General features: G+C 39.8%; 1 protein-coding gene across 1 annotated transcript in view; it reads left to right on the forward strand.

Moving 5' to 3' along the window:
- Positions 1-20885, forward strand: part of lhfpl3 (LHFPL tetraspan subfamily member 3) — a 52651-nt gene extending 31766 nt beyond the window's left edge. The window contains exons 2-4 of the mRNA XM_031758063.2: positions 13153-13383; positions 15273-15330; positions 19723-20885. Of these exons, the coding sequence (XP_031613923.2) occupies positions 13153-13383; positions 15273-15295 (254 nt within the window). The 3' untranslated portion in view covers positions 15296-15330; positions 19723-20885. The remainder of the gene's footprint in view (positions 1-13152; positions 13384-15272; positions 15331-19722) is intronic.
- The last annotated feature ends 1118 nt before the right edge of the window (positions 20886-22003 follow it).

The raw sequence follows: 22003 nt of genomic DNA on the forward strand, positions 1-22003 counted from the left end.
CCATGAATCATTAAAGCATGAAAAAGACACCTAACTGGAGGGATGAACCGGGGCTGTGTCTGCACATAACAGACAACTTGGCAAAGAACCAATTTTAAATTGTATCTTTAGGCACTTTTTTACCAACTGTCTGTGAAAAAAAAAACACTTTTTTTTCATTTCTTTAGTTAGGTCTATGAAAATTCCAACAATAACACAGTTTGACAGGCATAAAATAGTATTTCAGCAAATCTCAGCATGATGTTCTTAAAAAAACTGAAGAAACTGGACAAGTGGAAGATAAAAGAGAAAGTGGTAGGCTAAAAAACTATCAGCAGCAGGTGAACAGTACATGAAAGTCCTTAAGAACAGCCCCGGACCTCAACATAAAAAAAAAGTTTTAAAGTGTGTTTTATTCATGCAGTGTGGGAACAACAAAAGTGAGCCAACATCCAAAGAAGGAAAATACTTTAAGAAGAAATTACAACAAGGTTGTGTTGTAGAATAAAGGTGGTCACACCAAATATTCAATTGCACTGTTTTTGCTTTGTATATTGTATTTCCATGAACATTTACACATGTCAGTGGTTCAAAAAAAATCCTGTTTCCGATTTTCTCACTAAATTATAAAGAAATAAGAGGCCATTAAGACGTATGCGCAATGCTTCTCTCGAAATCAATCGGTAAACTTCAAACACAGTTTGAGAAAAATATGAACTACGTGAGCATTAAATAATGTACACAGTAAAGTCTGCAGAGGTTTCATTATAACAGTGCAAGTCAACTTAAAATCAGTGTTAAGTAACTTCAATTTCAAACTAATACATAGAAGATGCCCACGCTACTAGACTTGCATGGAAGCAGACCAAAGAGACTTAAACAGAAGCCTGGAGGAATATAGGTATAAATAATAATATAAATAGAAACGTTATGACATTAGCTGTAGTGAAAGAAAATAAATTATAAATTTATGGTGACCTGATGTCCCTCTATATGTGGAACTACAGCATTTATAACCCTCGTCTTGTCCCACACCTTGAGACAGGCTCCCATGTTTCTTTGACTGACTCTGCAGGATGTGTGCTCAACTGAAGTCTGTCTTTTACCCAGTCCATGTGAGGAAAGCATTTTATTCTTATCAAATCTAATGCTATGCCCATCAGTGAAAGAAGCTACAGAAAAGTGACAAGCTTTGCAGATTTTTGGTGAATATGATGGAAACTAGCACAGAGAAAGTGTGTATTTTTTTTTTTTTTTTTTTACTCGTAAATACATTTTTTACGGAGCCCCGCAAGGGACATTGAAGAAAAAAAAACATAAAGATGAAGTTTTGCGAGATCCCGAGTTACTTTTGCGACATCTCGCAAAGTTTTGTTAGATCTTGCAAAAGTTTTGCGAGATCTCACAAAACTTTTTTTTTTTTCTCCAATGTCCCTTGCGGGGCTCCGTAATTTTTTGTCTCATTGGATAGTTTGTTTGTTTTTTCTCTTAATTTCACAAAAGGGAAAATAAGAGAGTATAAGTGTATCAGGCCAAAAGAAAATTGCTAGTGAAATAAGAGCAAGCTTTACTCTTTTTGCATTTATAAAAAAAAGAGAGAGTTGGAAAAGTCACATTCAAACATCATTTATTTGTGTTTAACGTGCTAAATGCAAAACCAGAAATCTGCTTCTCATTCCATTTTTATTTTTAAGTTGGACATGAACTGCTAGCATATCCCATTTTGTCCCGCATTCAGTATTTTAGGATCCCTGTTTAAGTTATGTGAGCATTAAGATGACAGCAGTTACACTTCTGGCTCCATGCATATCTTTTAATGATGCAGATGAAGTGCTGAACAAAGCGTGTAGTAATGCCAATGCTCATAAAATGATGATCATATAGATTTTATGGGCTGAGCATGCAGGCAGTCACTCCGTTGCATTCACATCACTTCATTTTGCTGTTGGCTTTGCAGTATTTGCAGTATCACCTGTTACAGGTGTGAGTTTACTATTCAAATGCTGATTTAGCTGACATTTACCTCTTTTCACATGAAATCATATTTTCCACTCTACTGTAGCACACAATGTGTGACGCCGTAAGACATGAAGCCTGGAAGTGCAGCGACTTCTAAGCAGCTCATTAATCTGCTGTGCCAGCAGTCGATAGCACACACCAGCCATGTGAAGCAGTGAACCTAATACAAGAGGTGTTAATGAGGACAGGGGCATGCAGCAGGATTCATGTTGCAAATCATGCTGCCTTATCTCTCAGCTTTCTTTCTCACACACATGTACTTTCTCGGCCCTCTGCAGGGCAGAAGGATTCAGGGCAATAGAGTGGCGAGAGATAGGAGGAGGTGGAGGAGGTATTCTAGTCCCCATACCGTCATGCATCTGCTAGTTTCTGCCCCAATTAACTCCCATTAATATCATTTGCCATTCTCCACCTTGAAGCTGATGCACACTGCATACCTTACGAGCACACACTCACCTGCTTATGTGCACACACTGTTTTTAAAAGCACATAAGTCGCATGAAGCTGGGCCTGTGAAATGCATCACAATGAGTGGCTTCACACGTGTGTGAGTGTGTATATGTGTGTGTATGTGTGTGTAACATCATGTGGTGATTGGACTGAGGTCTAGATTACAGCACCTCCTCCTCTGATTGTCCTGGTGTCACTGCCAACAGCTGTCAGCTGGAAAGCCTTCAAGGAGAGAGGAAGTGCGCTGAGGACGTGTGTGTGCGTGTGTGTGGAGCGTTACAGAGACTTCAAGGGCGTATATAATCACTGAAGAGATGTTTGAGAAACTTTTCAGCGGCAAATTTATTTTTTCTACATGACCTGTGACCTCAGTGAGAAGAGATGATTTCCCGCTGAGTGTCAGTATGTGGAAAATAATCTAACAACATTAGATATCATATAGTGAGTTGAACTACATACCATCCTGTCTCATTATCAGCTTCCCTCAGCGCAGCCAGAGGTGTGTAGAGTCAGGAGTGGTATGATGAGCGAGCGCCCGTGGGAGACGAGAAATCTGTAGTCCTTTTTGATCTCTCTGCGGCTCACAGCTCCCGAGCCTGCACAAGTGTGACAGCAGCGACGCACACACCTGAATGAAAAGTTAGGTACGCACATGTGAAACCTGCCAGGTTGGCTTAATGCAATATTTTAAGCCAGGGAAGTCAAGTCACAGTTATTTAAAGTGGAACTACTCTGCTTTTCCTTATTTTCTGTCACATGCATATACTGTCATTGTAAATCCAACTGAAGTTTCAAATAATAATGTAAAAGTACTCCCTGTCAAGCTTCAGGGTTTTTTTTTTTTACTTTTGGCTCTGTGTGATGTCAGAAAGAATTGACATCCCTATGGCTATCTCAAGCCTAAAGCCCCACCCATCTGCTGTTTAAACCTTGTGTTTGCAGATACAGTGTAAGAAGAAAGCTGGATTTAAGGGGGAGGAGCCATAGGAGCTTACTTGACACTGAGAATCAAATCCAGAGATGGAAATGACCACAGTAGGTCCGCTTTAAAATTTGCTCGTCCTTTCCTTTAGAAAGTTTATATCCTCACATGAACACTAATTGTCTTTCAACTTTTGTAATTTAGATTTAGATACTATATTTTATATAGCTTCATTTTACAACTACAGTTTCCTATGGGTGATTTATACTGCAAGGTAAAGATCCTCTGGCACTGGAGTAAAAACCTCAGCAATCAGATTGTTCTTTATGAGCTGCATTTGGGGACGGTGGGGAGGAAGGATCTCCTCCAACAGGAAAAGACCTGAGGTTTAATCAGCGTCAGGGAGGGGCTATTATATACGGCAGCTGGTTGGGAGGTGAGAGGAAAGAGAAACTAAGTAAGGACAAAACAAACTATGGGAAACAACAGAAACAAGCAATAGTGGCATATATTACAACACTAGTGAAAAGAGGAGGGTAGAGAAGAAATGCAGAATCACCTGATCCAGCTATAACTATATACTCCATCAAAAATGACAGTTTGAAGCCTAACCTTAAAAGTAGAGAGGGTGTCTCCTCCCGAATCCAAACTGGGAGCTGGTTCCAGAGGAGAGGAGCCTGAAAGCTGAAGGTTCTGCCTCCAATTATACTTTAACAAACTCCTGTGAACCACAAAGAAGACCGCAGCCTGGGGGCAACTGAAGGAGCCCCTGCAGTCAGCTGGTGGAGAAACTTATCAATTTTTTTAAAGTTGTTTGGTTGGGGTTTTTTCCCCTTATTTAACATATTTATTTATAAATGTAACAGTATGGAACACCAGCACAAATGAGCAGGAATATAGTGCTGGAAAGCAGGAAAGTAAAGGAGGTGAGGATAAACACATGCCTGAGGGTGGCTTTGTGGGGACACCACTTCCTGCTTTCATGCTGTCTGATCTGCCATTTTTAGGTGATTATAAGTAATTTAATATAAGATCAATCTTTCCAGACATTCTCATGTCGTAACACTGTATCTAATATGATACTACAGGTATTTTTCAGAATTATGTTTCATGATGCTCACTACAGTTATAAAGTCAGTGCTCTGATCATTTAATTAAACCTGTGATCAGATATATATGTTATCATAAGAAATATTTCAAAGGGATTTTAAAAAAAATCATTTCTTCAGGTGAAATAAAGTGTTTAAAAAAGTTTCTTTTCTTTGAGTCATAAATACTTTATATCTGAAATTTGAGACAAAAAAATTATTTGTTTATGTTAAGAGAAAGAAAATCTACAAGAGAGAAGAAGAAGAAAAGAGAGGAAGAAGGTTGACTAAGGACAATTCTCCATTTAAGTATATTATTTATCGTGCACGGCTGCTTAAGATGTTCTAGAGCACCATTTGAATATTACAAAAGGCTATTTATAGAGAGATCATCGGGTATCATCTGGTCTCTAGATACTACTCTGAAGAAGTGAGTCTCTAACCCTGATAAGATGACTAATTTTTTTCTATTAGCAGTGTTGTTGCCATGTTATCTGCCCATTATTTGATGTGCCAGGCTTCACAGGGTTAATTCCGCTTTACTTCAGTGGATTTCTGCATTGCCAGCACAGTAAAACATGAAATTACCATTAAAATATGTATGAAAAAGCAAAATTAATCTGTCTGTGAATTCAATCTCTTTCATTCTGTCTTGACCAAACAGGCGTAAAGTCTCCAGAGTGACCAGAGAGGTATGAGAGTAATCGAGCTCATCTCCTCTCCGTGGTGGAGAGTTGCTCTCAGGAGTCCAATGTGAAATTCAGCTCATTACTCCTCATCCCCTGCAGTGAGTGCTGCCATTCTGAATGAGGCCTTCAGTTAAGAACCTTGTTTGGAACATTTCTGAACAGGCGACATGCTCGATTTTTTTTTTGATTTTTTTTAAGTCGACCTCAAACATCAGGAGCCTTTAAAACCTGGATCACTCAGCTGCTTTCTGCCAATATAAATGTCACAGTCAGCTTTTAGTCTGTGTCGTTTCAAAACATCACTCATTTGAAGACTCAAACTGAGCTGACACGAGTCCTCGGTGGAGGATTTCATAATATTTTTCATTATTCATGACAGCGATTGTGTGCAGGCAGCTACTTTCTCCTCTGCGGCTGAGATGAGGGGGCTTTATCAAACAGGAGATGAAGAGGCTGACCCTGTTGCTGCATGTTTTTACTGTTTTAGCTGCACGCCATCTGTAGGATTGTTGTAGCTGCGTGGCATGAAGATGAACGATTGCTCGCAGCCTTCTTTTTTAGACAGTTTTGGGGATAAAAGGAAAAAAAACAATGTTTATCTGAGCATTTCCAGCTTTGGAGATAACAGCAGAAGACAGAAGTTACACATTATCTGAAGCTTAGATTCAGAACATGTTTGAAAGCAGGAAAAAACAGTATTTACTATTAAAGATGGCATCTAACAGGATAGCAGTGGGATCAGTTAGTGAGGTAAAGAGGGACATACATTCTAATTCTTTAGTACCCTCATGCAAAGACTGAACCGTGTGTATTTGGCTTTAGTTCAGATATATGTTGACTTTTGTGGCATCAAACCTCTGTCTACCAGAGCCTGGAGCCTGGAACAACACTGCATATCTCGAGGCTTTCAGATGAGAGTCAGAAAGACAAACCCGGTGTCTCTTTGATCTCCTGTATTTGGCTCTGTGGGAGATTTAAGGCTTGCCGTTGAGATGGCGTGCTCTTCATCTTATTCTATTAATATTACAGCTGAAAGCCTACAGGAGCAGGTCGTTTACACAGGAGACTGTGCACTGTACCAAATCCTCTGATATAAATAAGAGGAAGTAATCACTAATGTAGTGGTGAGGACATGGTGAAACTTTTAAGTTTCAGCAACTATTTCCTAAAATGCTGTTTACAGAAAGCTCTTTTGAGTTGAAAGGTGATTTTGGACATTTTGTTTGGGTCTTTTCAGCGATCGTGTTCTTGGTTTGATTTTTGTGTTCAAGTTGTTTTTCACTTGAAAAAACAAAAGTGCTGTCACAGTCCTGTGTTCTTGTGTTTTCTTTGCTGAAGAACAATGAGTACAGATCGTATGAAATTAAATAAATCCTATTTTATTTTGATTCCTCTGCTGGAGAGAGATCCTAAACTGTAACTTGTTTAGAATTACTGTGACCAGTACTGAAGCAAAGTGAAGTATAATGAACTTTAAAAGCATACTTTCATTAATTAATATAGCTTATAATCTTGATTTAGAGAGCTTATATGAATGTATGCCAACACTTCGACAAGAAGCAGATTTTATTTTATTTTAAATCTATTTATTAAGACAAAAAAGCCAAACCAAGCAAGTACAATGAAAAAAATCACTGATAAAGTAACCATTTCTTTGATTTTACTTTCAAAAAATAAAACCAAGAAACCCTAACTCACATGCACACAATCCTCATACATAAATAAAAGCTAATAATGTAATTTTATGAATTTTATGAGACAAAAACAAGTCAATAAATATAGGATTGAGCAAAATGGGAGGATGGGGAATGAGATCACTGTAAATATGTGTGTATAATTCAACGTGTCTTCCGCTAAATGAAATAATAAAGTGTGAATGTCTGTCCCGCCTGAAATATCTCCACCTGTGCCTTCCTTTGTCAACACCTGTGTTTGTGCCTAATGTTCTGCTTTATCATTTGTCTCTTTGCACAACCTCTTCCCCAACTTCACTTTAAGATGAATGAAGGAATGATGAGCTGATGTCTTTTGAGACGGAGCTTTTGCCATGGACTAGGGACTAGGACGTGAGGGGAGGAATCAAGGTTGTGCAAGAGGCAGGAGAGAGGAATCAAAGCAATAAAATGGTAATAAAGTGAGACATCCTTGCCTCTGAGCCTTCAGTTAAATGGTCGGATATACTGGCAGGAAATGTGTTCAAGTACTCTCTGCAGGGTGGCAGATTTCTGTCAGCATATAACTGTGAAGGGGTGCTGCATTACTCAAATGTCTGGAAACCTGCAAGAGATAGATTACGGATGAATGGCAAAACTGTTGCATCAAGATATCTTGACTTGCAGCCCCTAGCAGGGCTCAATCACCCAACATTATGTATCCTACAGCTTCCATTAATCCTCTCTTTTAAACTTCAGCTGTCAGCGTTCCCTTTTGCGTAACATTTTGATGATGATCAGAATTTAAAGCCAACATGTCTCTGTTTAAATTGAGTCCAAGATGTAGCCCAGCAAAAGGTCCCGTTCAGCCCAGCAAAGGTAAAAACACCTCGGTAAAGGACACACCTGTGTATCCTCGATTAAGGCCAGCCTCCACTGTCCTCCAGAGGTATTGAGACAACCTTCAATGTGCCACATTGAGATTGATGTTTGGGTTAAAGGGAGAAGGACATAGAAAAGCTGCAGGTGTTTCTCCTGTTTCTGTTTTGGATTTTGCGGGTTTTGTTACCCTCCTTTTGACTTTTGTGTATTATTTTACTTTCTGGCTAACCAATTAAAGCTTTTTTCCCCCTCATTTTGTTTGTTCTTGCATCCTCTCTCCTGGATCATGACAAAGGCTGCTGGAAAAAGAAAAAATGCACCAAGCAGCAGCTTTGAGCATGTCAAAATAAAAAAAATACTTAAAATATCTCCTTCTCACCCTCAGTAGAAAAAACATGAAATGTTTTCTTGTGAATTTCACTCTTTACATACTCGAATCTTTGTCTTTCTGTCTTTGTTTGGATGACGTGCTGAACTCTGTATTGACACGATCACAAGCTGAGTGGGGAATATATTAGTGAATGCGATCGGACGCCAAATGAGTGGAAGCTCATTAGGAAAAAATGCCTAATGAATGTTTTATAACCACCCTGCAGAAAAAGACAGATCTCTGAAGTTCCTGTGTTTGTGCTGTCTAATACAGATAATATAAAGAAATGAATTGCCAACAAACACAGCGCTGCTTTAATTCCCTGACGCTGAGGAAATTGATCTCCAAACTCAGGAAGGCAGCGGGGGAAGTCAATACCCTCATTGCCTCCTGGGAATTGTAGGCATTACAAATGGATTAGAGTGCTTTTACATCAATAGTGGTTATCATTACGGTAGCCTGTTGCTGCTGTGAGGAGGAAGGCTGGTTGTGTAGTTCATCTCTGAGTAACAAAGACTACACATGTCACTACTGTACCATCAACTTCTCATGTTCACTGCTTAGAGATGATGACCCTGATGCTAGGATGAGAAAAGCATGTGGAAGCAATGTGCTGCCTTTTGTTTCGAAGCATCATCTTGTTTTTTCTTCCTCTTTTTATTTGTTGGATCACTTCTTAATTCTTCCCGCAGTTCAGTTGAGATAACGACAAAATCTGAAATATGCACACCGTGACAAAAAGAAAGCAATTAAGGAAACAGTCTGTTAAAATCACAGGAAAACATGTAGAACTGCTGGATGAGAAACAAAAATCTGAATCCATTTCTGGAAAACGCATACAGTCCTGTGCAAAAGTCTCAAGTCACCCATTATTTCTTTATGTTTTGTTTCCAAATATCCCAAAGAGCTATTGGCTGAAAATTTGGCATATCTCTGCATGATGTTCAATATGTCTTTATAAAACTGAGGAAACTGGATAAGTGGAGAACAAAAGAAGAAGTGACATGCTTAAAAAAACTGTCTACAGCAGATGAACATTATCTGAAAGTCATGTCCTTGAGAAACAGGAAAAAATCCAGACACAGGCACCTGTCCTTTCAGCCGATCATCTACTGATCACTGAAGCCTCAACAGAAATGGTGTCAGTGGAAGGGTCGCTGTCAAGAAGCCAATATTAAGCAAGAGAAGAGAAGAGAAATCAAAATGAAATCATGCAGTACCATCTGGAAAGCATCTGATTGGCAACAGCTTCATTTTTCAGCATGACAGTGATCCCAAACACACCTGGATAGAAAAACACACAGTGGAACGCATCAGTCATGGATTGGCCTCCCCAGAGCCCGGACCTCAAAACAGTGTGGAGTCATCTTGACAGAATAAGGAAGAAAATTATAAACAAAATGTGTTTAGAATTTTACATTAAGCTTAATTGTGTGTTTTAAAGTAGCTTGTTTTGTGCCTTGTAAAGGTGACCCAGTGCATAGGTTTATTAATTATAAAGTCTTTAAAATGTAAATTTAATGGGTCTTACTGTGCTAGCACAGCTGCACATAAGTGACTCTGTGAATGTATTTTCCCTTCATTTTTATGATGTTGTTGTTTGTTTTTCTTTTAATGAAATGCCAAAGTGAGCAACCAGTTAACCTAACAAGCCTGTGTTTGGACTGTGGGAGGAGAAGCCATGCAGTTACAGGGAGAACATGCAAAGTAAACACAGACAGGCCCCAAACGACCAATATTTTTTTAATCCAGTGCCTTCTTTTGTAAAATAATCAAATGCTTTGTCGCTAGTCCTTAACTCATTTTAATTTCTGTAGCATTTATTTTCCCCTTTGGACTCCTATAACTAAACATCATAAATCATAAATATATCTGCTCCTTCATATCATCCCCTGGGCATAGTTTCCTCTTTTTGATTTAGTTTTAAATGTTTCAATAAATATACACTGACAGGACTGTATCATCTCTGTCAGCCTGTCCCGATTCTTCACTGAAGCTTCGTGATAAAATAAAATATTTATACCAAAGACCATCCACCCATCTTTTTTAACCTCTTATCTGATATAGGGAGCTTATCCCAGCAGTCATATGGCGATAGGCAGGGTACACCCTGGACTAGTTACCACAGAGAGACACAATCACACACTCTCACATCAGCACCAATTTAGAGTCACCAATTAACCTAACATGCATGTTCCTGGACTTCATTAGTAAATCCCTGCAGGCACAGGAAGAACAAACCCGCTTCAAGATGCTTTTGTGTGTTATATTATACACATTTCCCTAAAAGGAGGGCTTCAGCATAAATTTGAAATAAAGTAATGTGGATTTGGGGTGTGCAGTGGATGTAGTTCATATCAAGAAGGCTCTGGGTGGCTGCCTGTGCCTGCGTGGGCTCTCTCCAGCTTCCTCCCACAGTGCAGAGACATGAATGTTGGGATAATTGGCGATTCTAAATTGGCAGTAGGTGTGGATTTGAGTGACAGCAGTTATCTGTCTCTTCCTGTTATCCCTGCGATGGATAGATAGACATATAGATAGCCTGCCTCTTGCCAAATGTCAGCTGGGATAGGCTTCAGCCCCCCCACAATGCTTGTTGGCTAGGCTGTTAGGAAAATTGATGGATGGACTAATGGGAATTCAATCAATATATTATTAAAGTCATTTAGATATATGGATACATTGGTAGAAAATATAGGAATGAATGACAAAAGTCCAAAATTGCACACCACAATTTCAATTAATCCTTTCTTTTAAAGTTCCGTTGTTAAAACTGGCTCTTACTTAAAATTTTAGTGACGATCAGGGATATTTAATGCCATAGATACGTCTGCCTTAGGCTGCTAAATTATAGGTAAAAATCAGTGGATTGCCCCTTTATCTTTAGCCCAGCAGTGTGCAAAATGCAGCCCAGCAAAGGTCAGATTCAACCCACATGACGGCCTTTTTTTAAAAGTTTTTTTTTAATGATGAAAAACCCTGCTACTCCCAGTTTAACTACACAGGAATTAAAATTCATCATTCATCATAAAAAAATCTACTCGTGAAGGTTTTGTGCCTTTCTGAAAAGGCCAAACTGTCTCTCTATGAGACACAAATGAGCATAAGCATGCACACACAAACCCTCCCAGATCCTCTGACTTAGCTTTTGGCAGCAGTGTCACAATTACTACAGACCTCACAGCCTCTTAGATGACTTCGCTGCCTCAACCGACTGTGAGAGCGAGTGTGAGAGTGAGTGTGCGATTGTGAAAACAACTCCTCACTGGAAGCAGAAGTGTTGTTAGATGACTCTACTCTGTAACAGCTCACTGTGTCAACGTCAGCCGTGCAAGCAGACGGCTAATGAAGGCAGCCCGAGTCACCACATGGTGCCAGGTGGCATGTGCTGGCATCTTCGTGCCTCCTTCACCAACTTTGTTTGGTGTCTCTGCACTCCAGAGGATGCGTCTCCTTTTAAGAGGGAATAAATATTCATTGTGAATTCTTCTTCAGCTCAACAAACAGGAAGAAGAACAACATAAAAAGTAAACAAATGTAAATGTCATCGGCTTAAAAATTCTCATCTGTCAACCTGATGAGAGCTGATGGCTCTTGGAATGAAGCCTTTTTCCATAGCACATTGCTGTGGGCTATATATATATAATAATCATTCTTCGGTCACCCAGTCATTTGCTCATGAAGGCATCACTGCCATGCAGAAATGCACCATGAGGACTCATATATGCCAAATCCTTGTAGGCAGTCCACTTTAATCCAAAATAAATGTGAGTTATTCTTTTTTACCCCCATAAGACATATTTGAGAACAATCGCCATAGCAAAATGCTTTCACATTAAACGCTTTGATAAAAAAAATAATAGATGCTGGACTTAACTGTGTGTGACACACAGACTTTAAGCTAAACTACAGGCTAGTGATGTCATAGACAAAGTTGAAGTTGAATGTCCACCATAAACTGGCAGACTTAAGGCCCACACTGGCTGAGGAGAGGATGCGATACCAGAATGTAGCCAAATTTCTGTCCTTGATGACTGCATTAAGATTGAATAAAGAACTCAATGGCAGACAGTTACCTGTCTTTAAATACAGAAGAAAAACTGAACTTTCTGGAATTGATTCTTCCTCTGCCTGAGCAAATCACCCCTGGATCGCTTACAGATGAGGCTGCTCACCAGGTCATCTAAAATCCCCCATGTGACACCAATTCTGTCCTCTTTACACCAACTCCCTATTAGGTTTAAGGTTTTTCTCTCTCAGAGCTCTTCATGGTCAGATGCTTCCCGAAATTAGTAAACGCCTACATCCATACGTAACTACGGGGTGTATGAAGTGAGCTGATCGATGCTTCTTAGAGGTACTTCGGTCCAGGTTAACGACCAAAGAAGATTGTGTTTTTGAGCTTGTGGCCTCCAAGTTGTGGGATTTGTTGGCAGTTGTATTGTTGTAGCTTATTTTATCCTATATATAGAGAGAGATTTCAACACTTTTGTTCTTGAAATCGCTTTATACATAAATTTTACGTACACCTGCCTCTTCTTTTCTGTGCAAAGTAGCTTTGTCCACCAAATATGGTGGACAAATTTGGGTTACCTTTGGAAAAAAAAAATTCACAGTTAAGTACACCAGCCTGTAGATCCACCTTTAGCATCAATAACTGGAAGTGATCGTTTCTGTGTGACTTTATCAGTCTCTCACATTGTTAAAGAGGAATTTTTTTCCAATATGTTTTTTGGCTGTTTATTTTCTTCCTTAACAAAGGTAGTGGAGTTCAGTGAGTTTTTCCTCAAAGCAGACTTGATGGGAAATCATGGAATGCACAATAAGTGAATGTGTGTGCTCTGTCTTTTACATTAATTCTAGTCAGTGACATTCATAATTTGACCAATCATAAATCAAAGTGTGATATCCTGGTTGAATTTCCCAGCTTAAAGGTCAGTTTATGCAGTTTATTTACTATACCTAAAGGTTAAAATGTGCATAAAGCCCTACATCACCTCCCCAGACCACAGTGTACACTGAATAACATGTATTAATACACAGCAATGTGTAACACTGACATCTAATATCACTTGTCTATCACTGTGTCCTCCTGCTCCAGGTACGTGTCTGATTCTGGGCTGCATGATCTACCCAGACGGCTGGGACAGCGACGAGGTGAAAAGGATGTGCGGCGAACAGACGGACAAGTACACACTAGGCGCCTGCTCGGTGCGCTGGGCCTACATCCTGGCCATCATGGGCATTCTGGATGCTCTCATCCTCTCTTTTCTGGCCTTCGTCTTAGGAAACCGCCAGGACAGTCTGATGTCTGAGGAGCTGCTGGGAGACAGTAAGAAGGCACCTGTACACGTTTCCTCTTTAGGGCAGTTTTTATGGTGTTATGGTATGGTATAGGATTTTTAAGACTGATATCGATATGTATACTGATACCAAAACCAATATTGCAGTATGTCAGCCGATTACATTTTCTTTCAGACAAACAAAAACACAATCAAATTTCCCTTTTTTGTTTTCATAACTTATTTGTTATGTGTCGTTATTTATTTACTCATTTATGCTTTTTTCTGCTTGAATCTGCACTTTGTGGTGTTTGTGCCCTTTCAAATAAATGATTCAAACAGGGAAGCTGCAGAGTGCCCTCTGGTGGATAAACTATGCAGCATCAACACTCATAACATGGTTAAAGGGTGTTTCTCCTGTCTCTCTAATTTTTACATTTTCATACAAATGCAGAGGCCAGTAAATTGACAAATCGGTAATATTGGCTGATAATATGAGCCTGCTGGTAATTCGGTTCAGATGAATCAGTGTTTACCGTTACGCACACTTATGCAACCTGCTCAAAAATAAGCTGGAAAAGTTTTCCTGTGATTGAACATCTAAGTCCTGCAGAAAGTCGTTACCCGTTCTTCGTCAGATTTGTGTCGTCATTGCGAATGCAATTTCTAAGAATAAATAAATAAATATCTTTATTACCTTCCAAACCCATTTTATAGTAATTGAGGCAGTTGGGTATACAGCAAACAAATAAAGGCTGCAGTGCAATTATACCTGAAATGAGATCCGGGCTGTTTTCAAAGGAAAACAAAAGAGGTGCCACTGAACTTATTAAAAAATCAATTTGACTGCTGGACTAAAAGAATAAGCAGCAGGTCCCACCAAGATTTTATTCCACTTCTGGCCTGGGGGATGTTTCATAAGTATTCAAAGTCTCAGGTGAAGTCAAAGCCTTTTGTTTGTTTTGTCAAGCCTGGAGACATTAAACCTGTGACTTCAGTCCTCACTTCTTTTGCTGTGTTTTTCTGCTTAACTGGCCTTTCTGTTAAAGCTTCTCACATCAAAGACATCATGTTTCCCCACATCCCAGCAGCAGCTTTAAATAAAGAAAATGCCTTTTATTTGCTTGCATGATTTCACATGCACGAGCTCTTAATTTGCATACATTAGACGGGATGTTATACACCACCTGCTCGGCTGGTTTTGTTTGCTCCTGTTACCAGTGAGATTTTTCTTTCTTTGACTGGGCTCAATGACAACTACGCTCGGACCCAAAGAGGATGATTTAAAACCGCGAGGAGGCTGGAAGGAGACAGGAATGCAGATGAAGAAGGACAGAGATGAAAAGCAATCGGAGATGGGCAGAAAGAGAAAGACGGGCGACTGAATGGAAGAATGCACCAATAGCAAGGGTTAATTGAAGCCTGGGGATGCTGGACAGAGTCATGAATTACTAATGGCTGTTTACACAGCTTGCTGCCAGCCTGTCTAAATGAATCACAGCCACCCTATCAGCCGGGACACAGTTGCCTGTTAGCTCATATAAGCAAAGTGACTGAGAGGAAGAAGCCATTATCAACCTAGAGACCGGAGAGTGAGGACAAGACAGAGGGAGAGGGATAATGAGGCGAGGAGGAGGACGATGAGAGAGGAAGAGAGGCAAATGTAGATGAAATATGATCCCCAAAGTGAAAATGGGGGATTCATCAAACAGCAGATGAAGTGTAAATGGGATGTTTTTCTTATCTCGTCACTCAGGAGGATAGATTGTGACACCTGTCCAAGTTTGAAACCTGAGGAAATCAGATGAGGGGGAGGTGGGCTAATTGCATGATGTTTGATTCTGTACGGGCAGAAATTTTATGCAATACTGCCGCCTGCTGGTTATGAAAACTTCTTCATACTTTCCACTCACATCCCTTTTTTCTTCCACCCCGACAGAGAGCGGTAATAACGCCATATAACGTCTGCTGATGCCGAAGCAGCAACACACACACAGGTAAGTGTCTCATTGTAGAGCACAAGATCATTCAAATAAAAATAATAATGTCTTTCCTCATTACAAAAACATTTTATCCCACTCTTTTTTTCCCCTTCTTAAGCCCACTAAAACCTAAAAGCCTAATTTACTGATTGAGGTGAAATAAAGGTTTTCATGGCAATTCAAGTAAGACTATGAACTTTAAAGCATTCTGCCTCTCTTACAAATCAATACCCGAATTCATGAGTAATAAAATGAGTCAATAAACTTGGGGTTTTTTGAGCCTGTACTGGCTAATGTTAGAAAGCTGTCTAGATACAGCAGATGTGTTGCTGTATTACTCAGTTAATTTACTGACTTCATTTTCTAACTGTGGTCCCTCTCGCCTCATGAGTCAGTTCGCCTATTGACTGTGCCTTTAAACTTTAAAGACACCTCAATCTCCTCGATCGGCTGCTTTAAAGTTTAAAGCAGCTGAAAGTTTAAAGCAGTTGATTGAAGTGCAAACAGTGGCCGCAGCTCATGAGGGGTAGCAGTCTTACTTTTTAAGCTACAACCACCACCACCGTCGCCACAAGCAATAAGAAATAATAATCTATTAATAATAAAGTAATAATATATTTTTGACAGCCTGTCACGTTATGTTCAAACTCTTGCATTACCCGCCTCTGCAACCCCTACTTGCCTTACAGTAACAGTGTGAGAGCATTTGGTGTTTAACTGCTGATTGTCTGCACCTGTTAAAGTGTGGATAACGGCATACCTGAGACTGGCTTCTCATATGTAGAAATTTGAAATATAGTACTCTGAAAAAAGAGAGGCGAGTTTTATGTTTTTGTTTTAAATCCATTACCTATTACCCAAACAGATTATCTGAGTAGTTTTCGGTTCTGGTTTATTGGTTTTAGTCAGTGATGGGATTGGTAATGTGCTTAACGAGCACAAATGAACTCACTTGTACAACTCAGAACTGATTCAGTGTGCTGTATTTCCAGGCCAGTGGTGTCAGAGCACTAAAAGAACAGTGTACACGACTCTGCCTTGTACATCCATGAGAGCACCATCTCTGAGCTGACTGTTCTTGGTAGAAATGTGATTGGATAGAGGTTCTGAGATGAGGCACTTCAAACTGTACTTCTGCCATTCTTGTGGCAAAACCTTACCCCATGGCTGTGCCCACACCCACAGCGCCAGATCATGGAAGGGCTTTCCGGATCAGGAGCATGCCCAGACACTTACCTGACTTGTATTTAGCCCCGATATGTCTCCTGCTGGGGCAGCATAGTGAGGCAGTAAGCTTTGTTTCCTCACATAGAGAAGGTCCTCGGTTTGAATCCACCAGTCAATTGGGGCCGTACCCATGGGTACTCTAGCTTCCTTCCAGAGTTCAAAGATAGGCATCGGTAAGGTTAAGAGTGCCTCAGCTGGCACTCTTAATTGAATAAGATAATGGAGCTTCCCTCTCATATATCCATTCAGAAATGTGCAGTACTGTGAGCACCCCTTCACTTCTTTAGGTTCTACAGCAACTTATTGAATAATGTGCAGACATGCATGGAAACTGAGTATATAAGGCAAAAGTAGAGTTTGTACAACTCTAATGAGCTTGAAAGTCAATATTTGGTGTTACTGTCTTTTTTCTTCAACACAGCCCAAACTCTCTTTGCCAAGTTTTCTTGTAATTTCTTTAAGTAGTTATCAGGAATAGTTCTCCAGGCCTTATGAAGGACACTCAAAGCTCTTTTTGGGATGTTGGCTGCCTTTTCTTCTGTTTTCTGTCCAGATAATCCCGCACTGCTTCAGCAATATAGAGGTCTGGGTTCTGGGGAGGACAATAAGTGTTTCATTGTGTGTGTTTTTCTCTCCTGGTATGTCTAAGGAGCTTGGAAAGAAAACAACTGGACTTCTTTAAGTTTCACGAACACGTTTCACCTCTCATCCAAGAGGGTTCTTCAGTTCTGAACTGAAGGAGCCTCTTCACTCTTTATAAGTCAATGTTGAGTGGTTCAACCAACAACAAAAAAAAGACTTTCCACTGAAAATGGTCAGGTACAATCACTGGACTGAAAACTTTTAAAGACCTTCAGAAAGCTTGGAGAACTAATACTCAGAACCACTTTTTAAAAAATTACAACAATTTTGAGGTGACTCAAGACTTAGGACTGTGAATTATAGTGTTTATCTATAAAAATCTTAAAAAATAAACTATTTCTTTTTTTGTGACTCGTAAAATAACATTTCTAAAAACGCTGGTGTCTGTCTCCATTTTATGTTGCAGCATATGAGCCAAATGTTAACATTAAATCCAGGACACCAGAATTTGCCAACCTCAGGCATGCTGTTATCCACCCCTTGTCAGGTGCAGACAATCAGTAATTAAACTCAGGCAACACTCTCAGACTGCAGGCGAGCACGGGTGCTTTTTATCATACCTCTATACGGCCACACTAACCTGTGAGTTAAGCCACATTTAGTAATCAATAGTCAATAGAGAAATGATGAGAAATGATGCATGTTTTAAAAATGTCACGTCAGCTTCTATTTAAACCAAAATGTGAAGCATGCATAAAATCTGTAAAATAGAGATGAAAGAAAATAAAGTTGAAAATAATCAGTCTGTCTGTTCTTTTGTATAAGAATAAGTCTTGTAATAAGTTTATGAAGCTCTTTAAACCTTAATATGTAACACTGGGCCTTTACCTGAGTATCTTTATGTATGTATACAGACTAAACTTTGCATATTATGCATTTATATAAAGATAAAAATAACATACAGATTATAGTTTGTAGCCATTCTGTAATTTATAGCTGACCCATTATAAGCTCGCTCACTCACAGGGGGAAGATAAGGTCTCATAACCTGATGAATATATGAACTATTGATACGATCGTGGCTCAAGAGTTGGCAGTTCGTCTTGTAATCGGAAGGTTGCTGGTTCGAGCCCCGGCTCAGACAGTCTCGGTAGTTGTGTCCTTGGGCAAGACACTTCACCCGTTGCCTACTGGTGGTGGTCAGAGGGCCCGGTGGCACCAGTGTCCGGCAGCCTCGCCTCTGTCAGTGAGCCCCAGGGCAGCTGTGGCTACAATGTAGCTTGCCAACACCTGTGTGTGACTGACTGAATGTAGTGTAAAGCGCTTTGGGGTCCTTAGGGACTAAGTAAAGTGCTATACAAATACAGGCTATTTACCATTTAATGTATTTTACATACATGATTTAAAAAAGAAGCTATTTTGTACATTAGTTTAAAGCAAACTTTCCCAAAATGAGATGTATAGACTCACATGAACCCTGTTCTCCAACCTCTGTTTTACATAACAGTTGCTCCATTCTCTCCTCTTGTGTTTATCTTCTCTGTCATGCTATGAACACCAGAGCTGAGAGGCCACAACAACATTAAGCATTCACTTTAGTTGCATTAACACTGAAGCTGGCAATGTGACAACTTTCCTTGGGGTTTATATGCTTTAGAAGCACAGGCTGTAAATAAAAGATGGGCACGGTCATTGCAATCTCACCCAGTTGTTTAGCTCTTGTTGTGCAGTCTCGAGTTGAACGTTTTTTACTGGCACCATCTTGGCAGTTTTTGCAACCATACTACACAAGCGAGAGGTGGATCTAACTGAGAAACGGAAGGACGCAGCACGCTCACAGGCTAGAAATTTGGTAAAGCACGCCCTGATGCAAAACGGACAATATATAGGAAATATTAAGGGCTTGGACACCACAAGCTCACCATCTACACACATACATGTAAAGCAGAGCCCACAATAATGTTATAACATCAGAACTGGCTGAGTTCACCCAAATCTTCCCACATGGTTCTTAACTGGAAACCAACCAGAACGAAATAAACAAAAAAATTACTAATCACAACCCCTCCTGTCATTTACCCTCCAGCTTTCTTACCCACTGCTTCTGATGAGAAAGAGCCAAGTTTAATTGTTGTGTTTACAAGCAGTTGCCAATTATTTTTCTTGCATTATCACATCATGTGCTTAAATTATTTTCTATAATAAATAGATGATGTGGGCCCAAGACCTACTCTTGGATTTAAAGAGAGAAAGATTTTATTCAACTTTATTTATATATCTCGAAACCATAGCAACAGTCACTAGTCAATATTGGAAGCTAAAGATCGCACAATAAAAAAGAGTAAACCCCAACAATTAAACGACCTCCTTTGAGCAAACAATTGGCAAAAGTGGGAAGGAAAAACTCCCTTTTAACAGGAAGAAACCTCTGACAGAGCGAGTTTCAGAGAGGGGCAAAATCATGAAAAGCAAAGAGGTTTTAGGCTGTTTACTGGACTTGATCAGCCATGTGCACACTAGAGGAAACAGCTGATATGTATTTATCATCATGGTTCCAAACTATGTTAATGTCAGCTGATTCTACATTATTTTTCTCAGTGTCTGCAGGTCTTACCGCCTAGATGTAAAGTCACTTCAGGATCCAGCTTTCCTCTCCTAGTCAACCTTGGAGCTTGGATGCAGAACTGATGAGTGGAGAATCAACATCAAAGAAGAAGAAGGACAAGAGGAAGTCTGGAAGAAGCCACACAACCTCATTATGGAGACTAGGAGACCTTTTGTCCTCCCTGAAAGCTCCTTCTGTAAAATAGTCCTCAGTTGCATCTCAAACTGCTAAGTATTGCAGGATAAATACTTTAAAAGACTTTGCCCGTCTTGGTAGGTTCATCATCACACCTGAGCTGTTCTGGAAGCCAGGATGGCCGCCAGTGCAGAGGTTTGGCTGAAAAAAAAATTAAACAAAGTGAGAAAGACATGGCACATCAGCTCCAGGACACAGTTTGGACGAATACCACGGAGTGGCGTCTGCTCAAATCGAATTAAATCCGAACGCATTAACAAGACTTTGACCGACACAAATAAGGACTTAACAGACTTGAGGTCAAGGCTGTCAGATCCTCTTTCTTATCACGTCGACAAACTTCCTGCATAGGACTCCAGCTTTGACACAGTTTGACCTTTTAATTTAAACACGAGCATTGTCTGCAGAGATGTGAAGGACTGGAGAGAATGACAGGCTGGATAAGCGAACAGGAAGAACACAGCTGTTTTCTTATAATTAAATGTTTGATGTGATAGAATCAAATGGTAGTAATTAGAAGTTTTTACTGGTGAGGACTGTGCAAAAACCGAGTAAAATATAAGTGTACTAAAAAGGCGAAAACATTGGTTATATAAAGTCTATAATCTGTGTATAGCTGTATGTTGATTGTGTCCCTGTGCTTTGTCTTAACTTTGAATTGTACATTTTGAAATGTCATTTTATTGTACCATTAATAGTATGTGCCATAGAGTATCTTGTAATCTGGCAGTATTGTGAGGAACTAAAAAGGGAGTAAGTGCTGGACTCGAACTGTGGATAGGTTTTGTATTGTTGTATCTTTCTTATTTTTGTTTCCTGTCATCCTTCGCTGTCTCACAACAAGAAAAGAAAGAAAGAAAGAAATGAGTCTAACTTACAATAAATGTGTTAATGGAAAGAACAAAAGAACTTAACAGGTTATGTGTTTTTGTTTTGGTGCTGAGGTTAGGTGCCTTTTAACACTGAGTCAGGTTGGTAGGCTACCGGTTTGGCCTACTCAGAGGGCCAAACTACTTATACCCATCTGAAAAACGTATCTTACACATATCTGTTTTTCTACACCCATTGGGTTTAACAAATAAATAACAGTTGTGGTCAGAAGTTTACGTACAGTCATCTTGGGCATGAATTTTCTCTAAAACATAAACAGGCAAAGATCTGGCTTTTAAGCCTAGTCCACAAATTTCCAACTGGATGAGGTCGTAGCTTTGGGAAGGCCATTCAGGAAGCTTAAACAACTGGAGGATCATCGGTTCAAGCAAATGCGTGTAAGTCCAAGTTATTCACGTGTCTCACCGGTATGCTAAGGTCAGGAAAAAGATGCAAACTGTCACCCTCAGATGAACTGGTTAGGATGCTCAGGAAGCAACAAGGCTCAAGACTGCAATGAACTGGAAACTGCTGGAACACCAGCATCAGTGTGCACAGTGAAGGAGGTTCTATATCATTATGGACTGAAAGCATCCTGACCAAGAAGGAAGCCCCTGCTCCAAAATCAAAAACTTCAGCCTTGACTGAAATTTGCAGATGTTCACACGGACAAGCCAAATGCTGTCTGGAGAATGGTTTCATGGCCAGATTTGAAATTAAAGATGTATGCTGCACAATCTTTCCAGTGTTGCAAAAGAGCAGTTCAAGTAAATCATTAAAAACCCCAAATTACCATGACATTCATGCCCATGATAGGTATTTGCAATTGTCAGATCACAACTGCATAAGTGCTTCATTGAGGACTTTTAGAGATGCTGTTTGCTGGAAACTGTTGCCCTTACTCTCTGCCAGGCTTGCTAACAAGTGCTACACCTGTTTCTGTGACCCCCTGACATTATGTGACCTGAGGTAAGTATTTACTCACTGTTCTTGACACCTGTTGACCAAGCACTAGCACTTATTCTGTATAATAAAAAACTATAATCTGACCATGACCTACATTGTAGCTTGCTAAATATGTCTTTAGAGAAATCATTTTCCATTAACATACTTACCAGCTATCAAATACTTACAGACTGGAAAACATGGTACTCATAACAAAAATGGCTTCATAAGACATCACATACTCTGTTCTTACCAAGACTCTGT

Source organism: Oreochromis aureus, linkage group 17 (assembly GCF_013358895.1).
Source record: "Oreochromis aureus strain Israel breed Guangdong linkage group 17, ZZ_aureus, whole genome shotgun sequence".
NCBI lineage: Eukaryota > Metazoa > Chordata > Actinopteri > Cichliformes > Cichlidae > Oreochromis > Oreochromis aureus.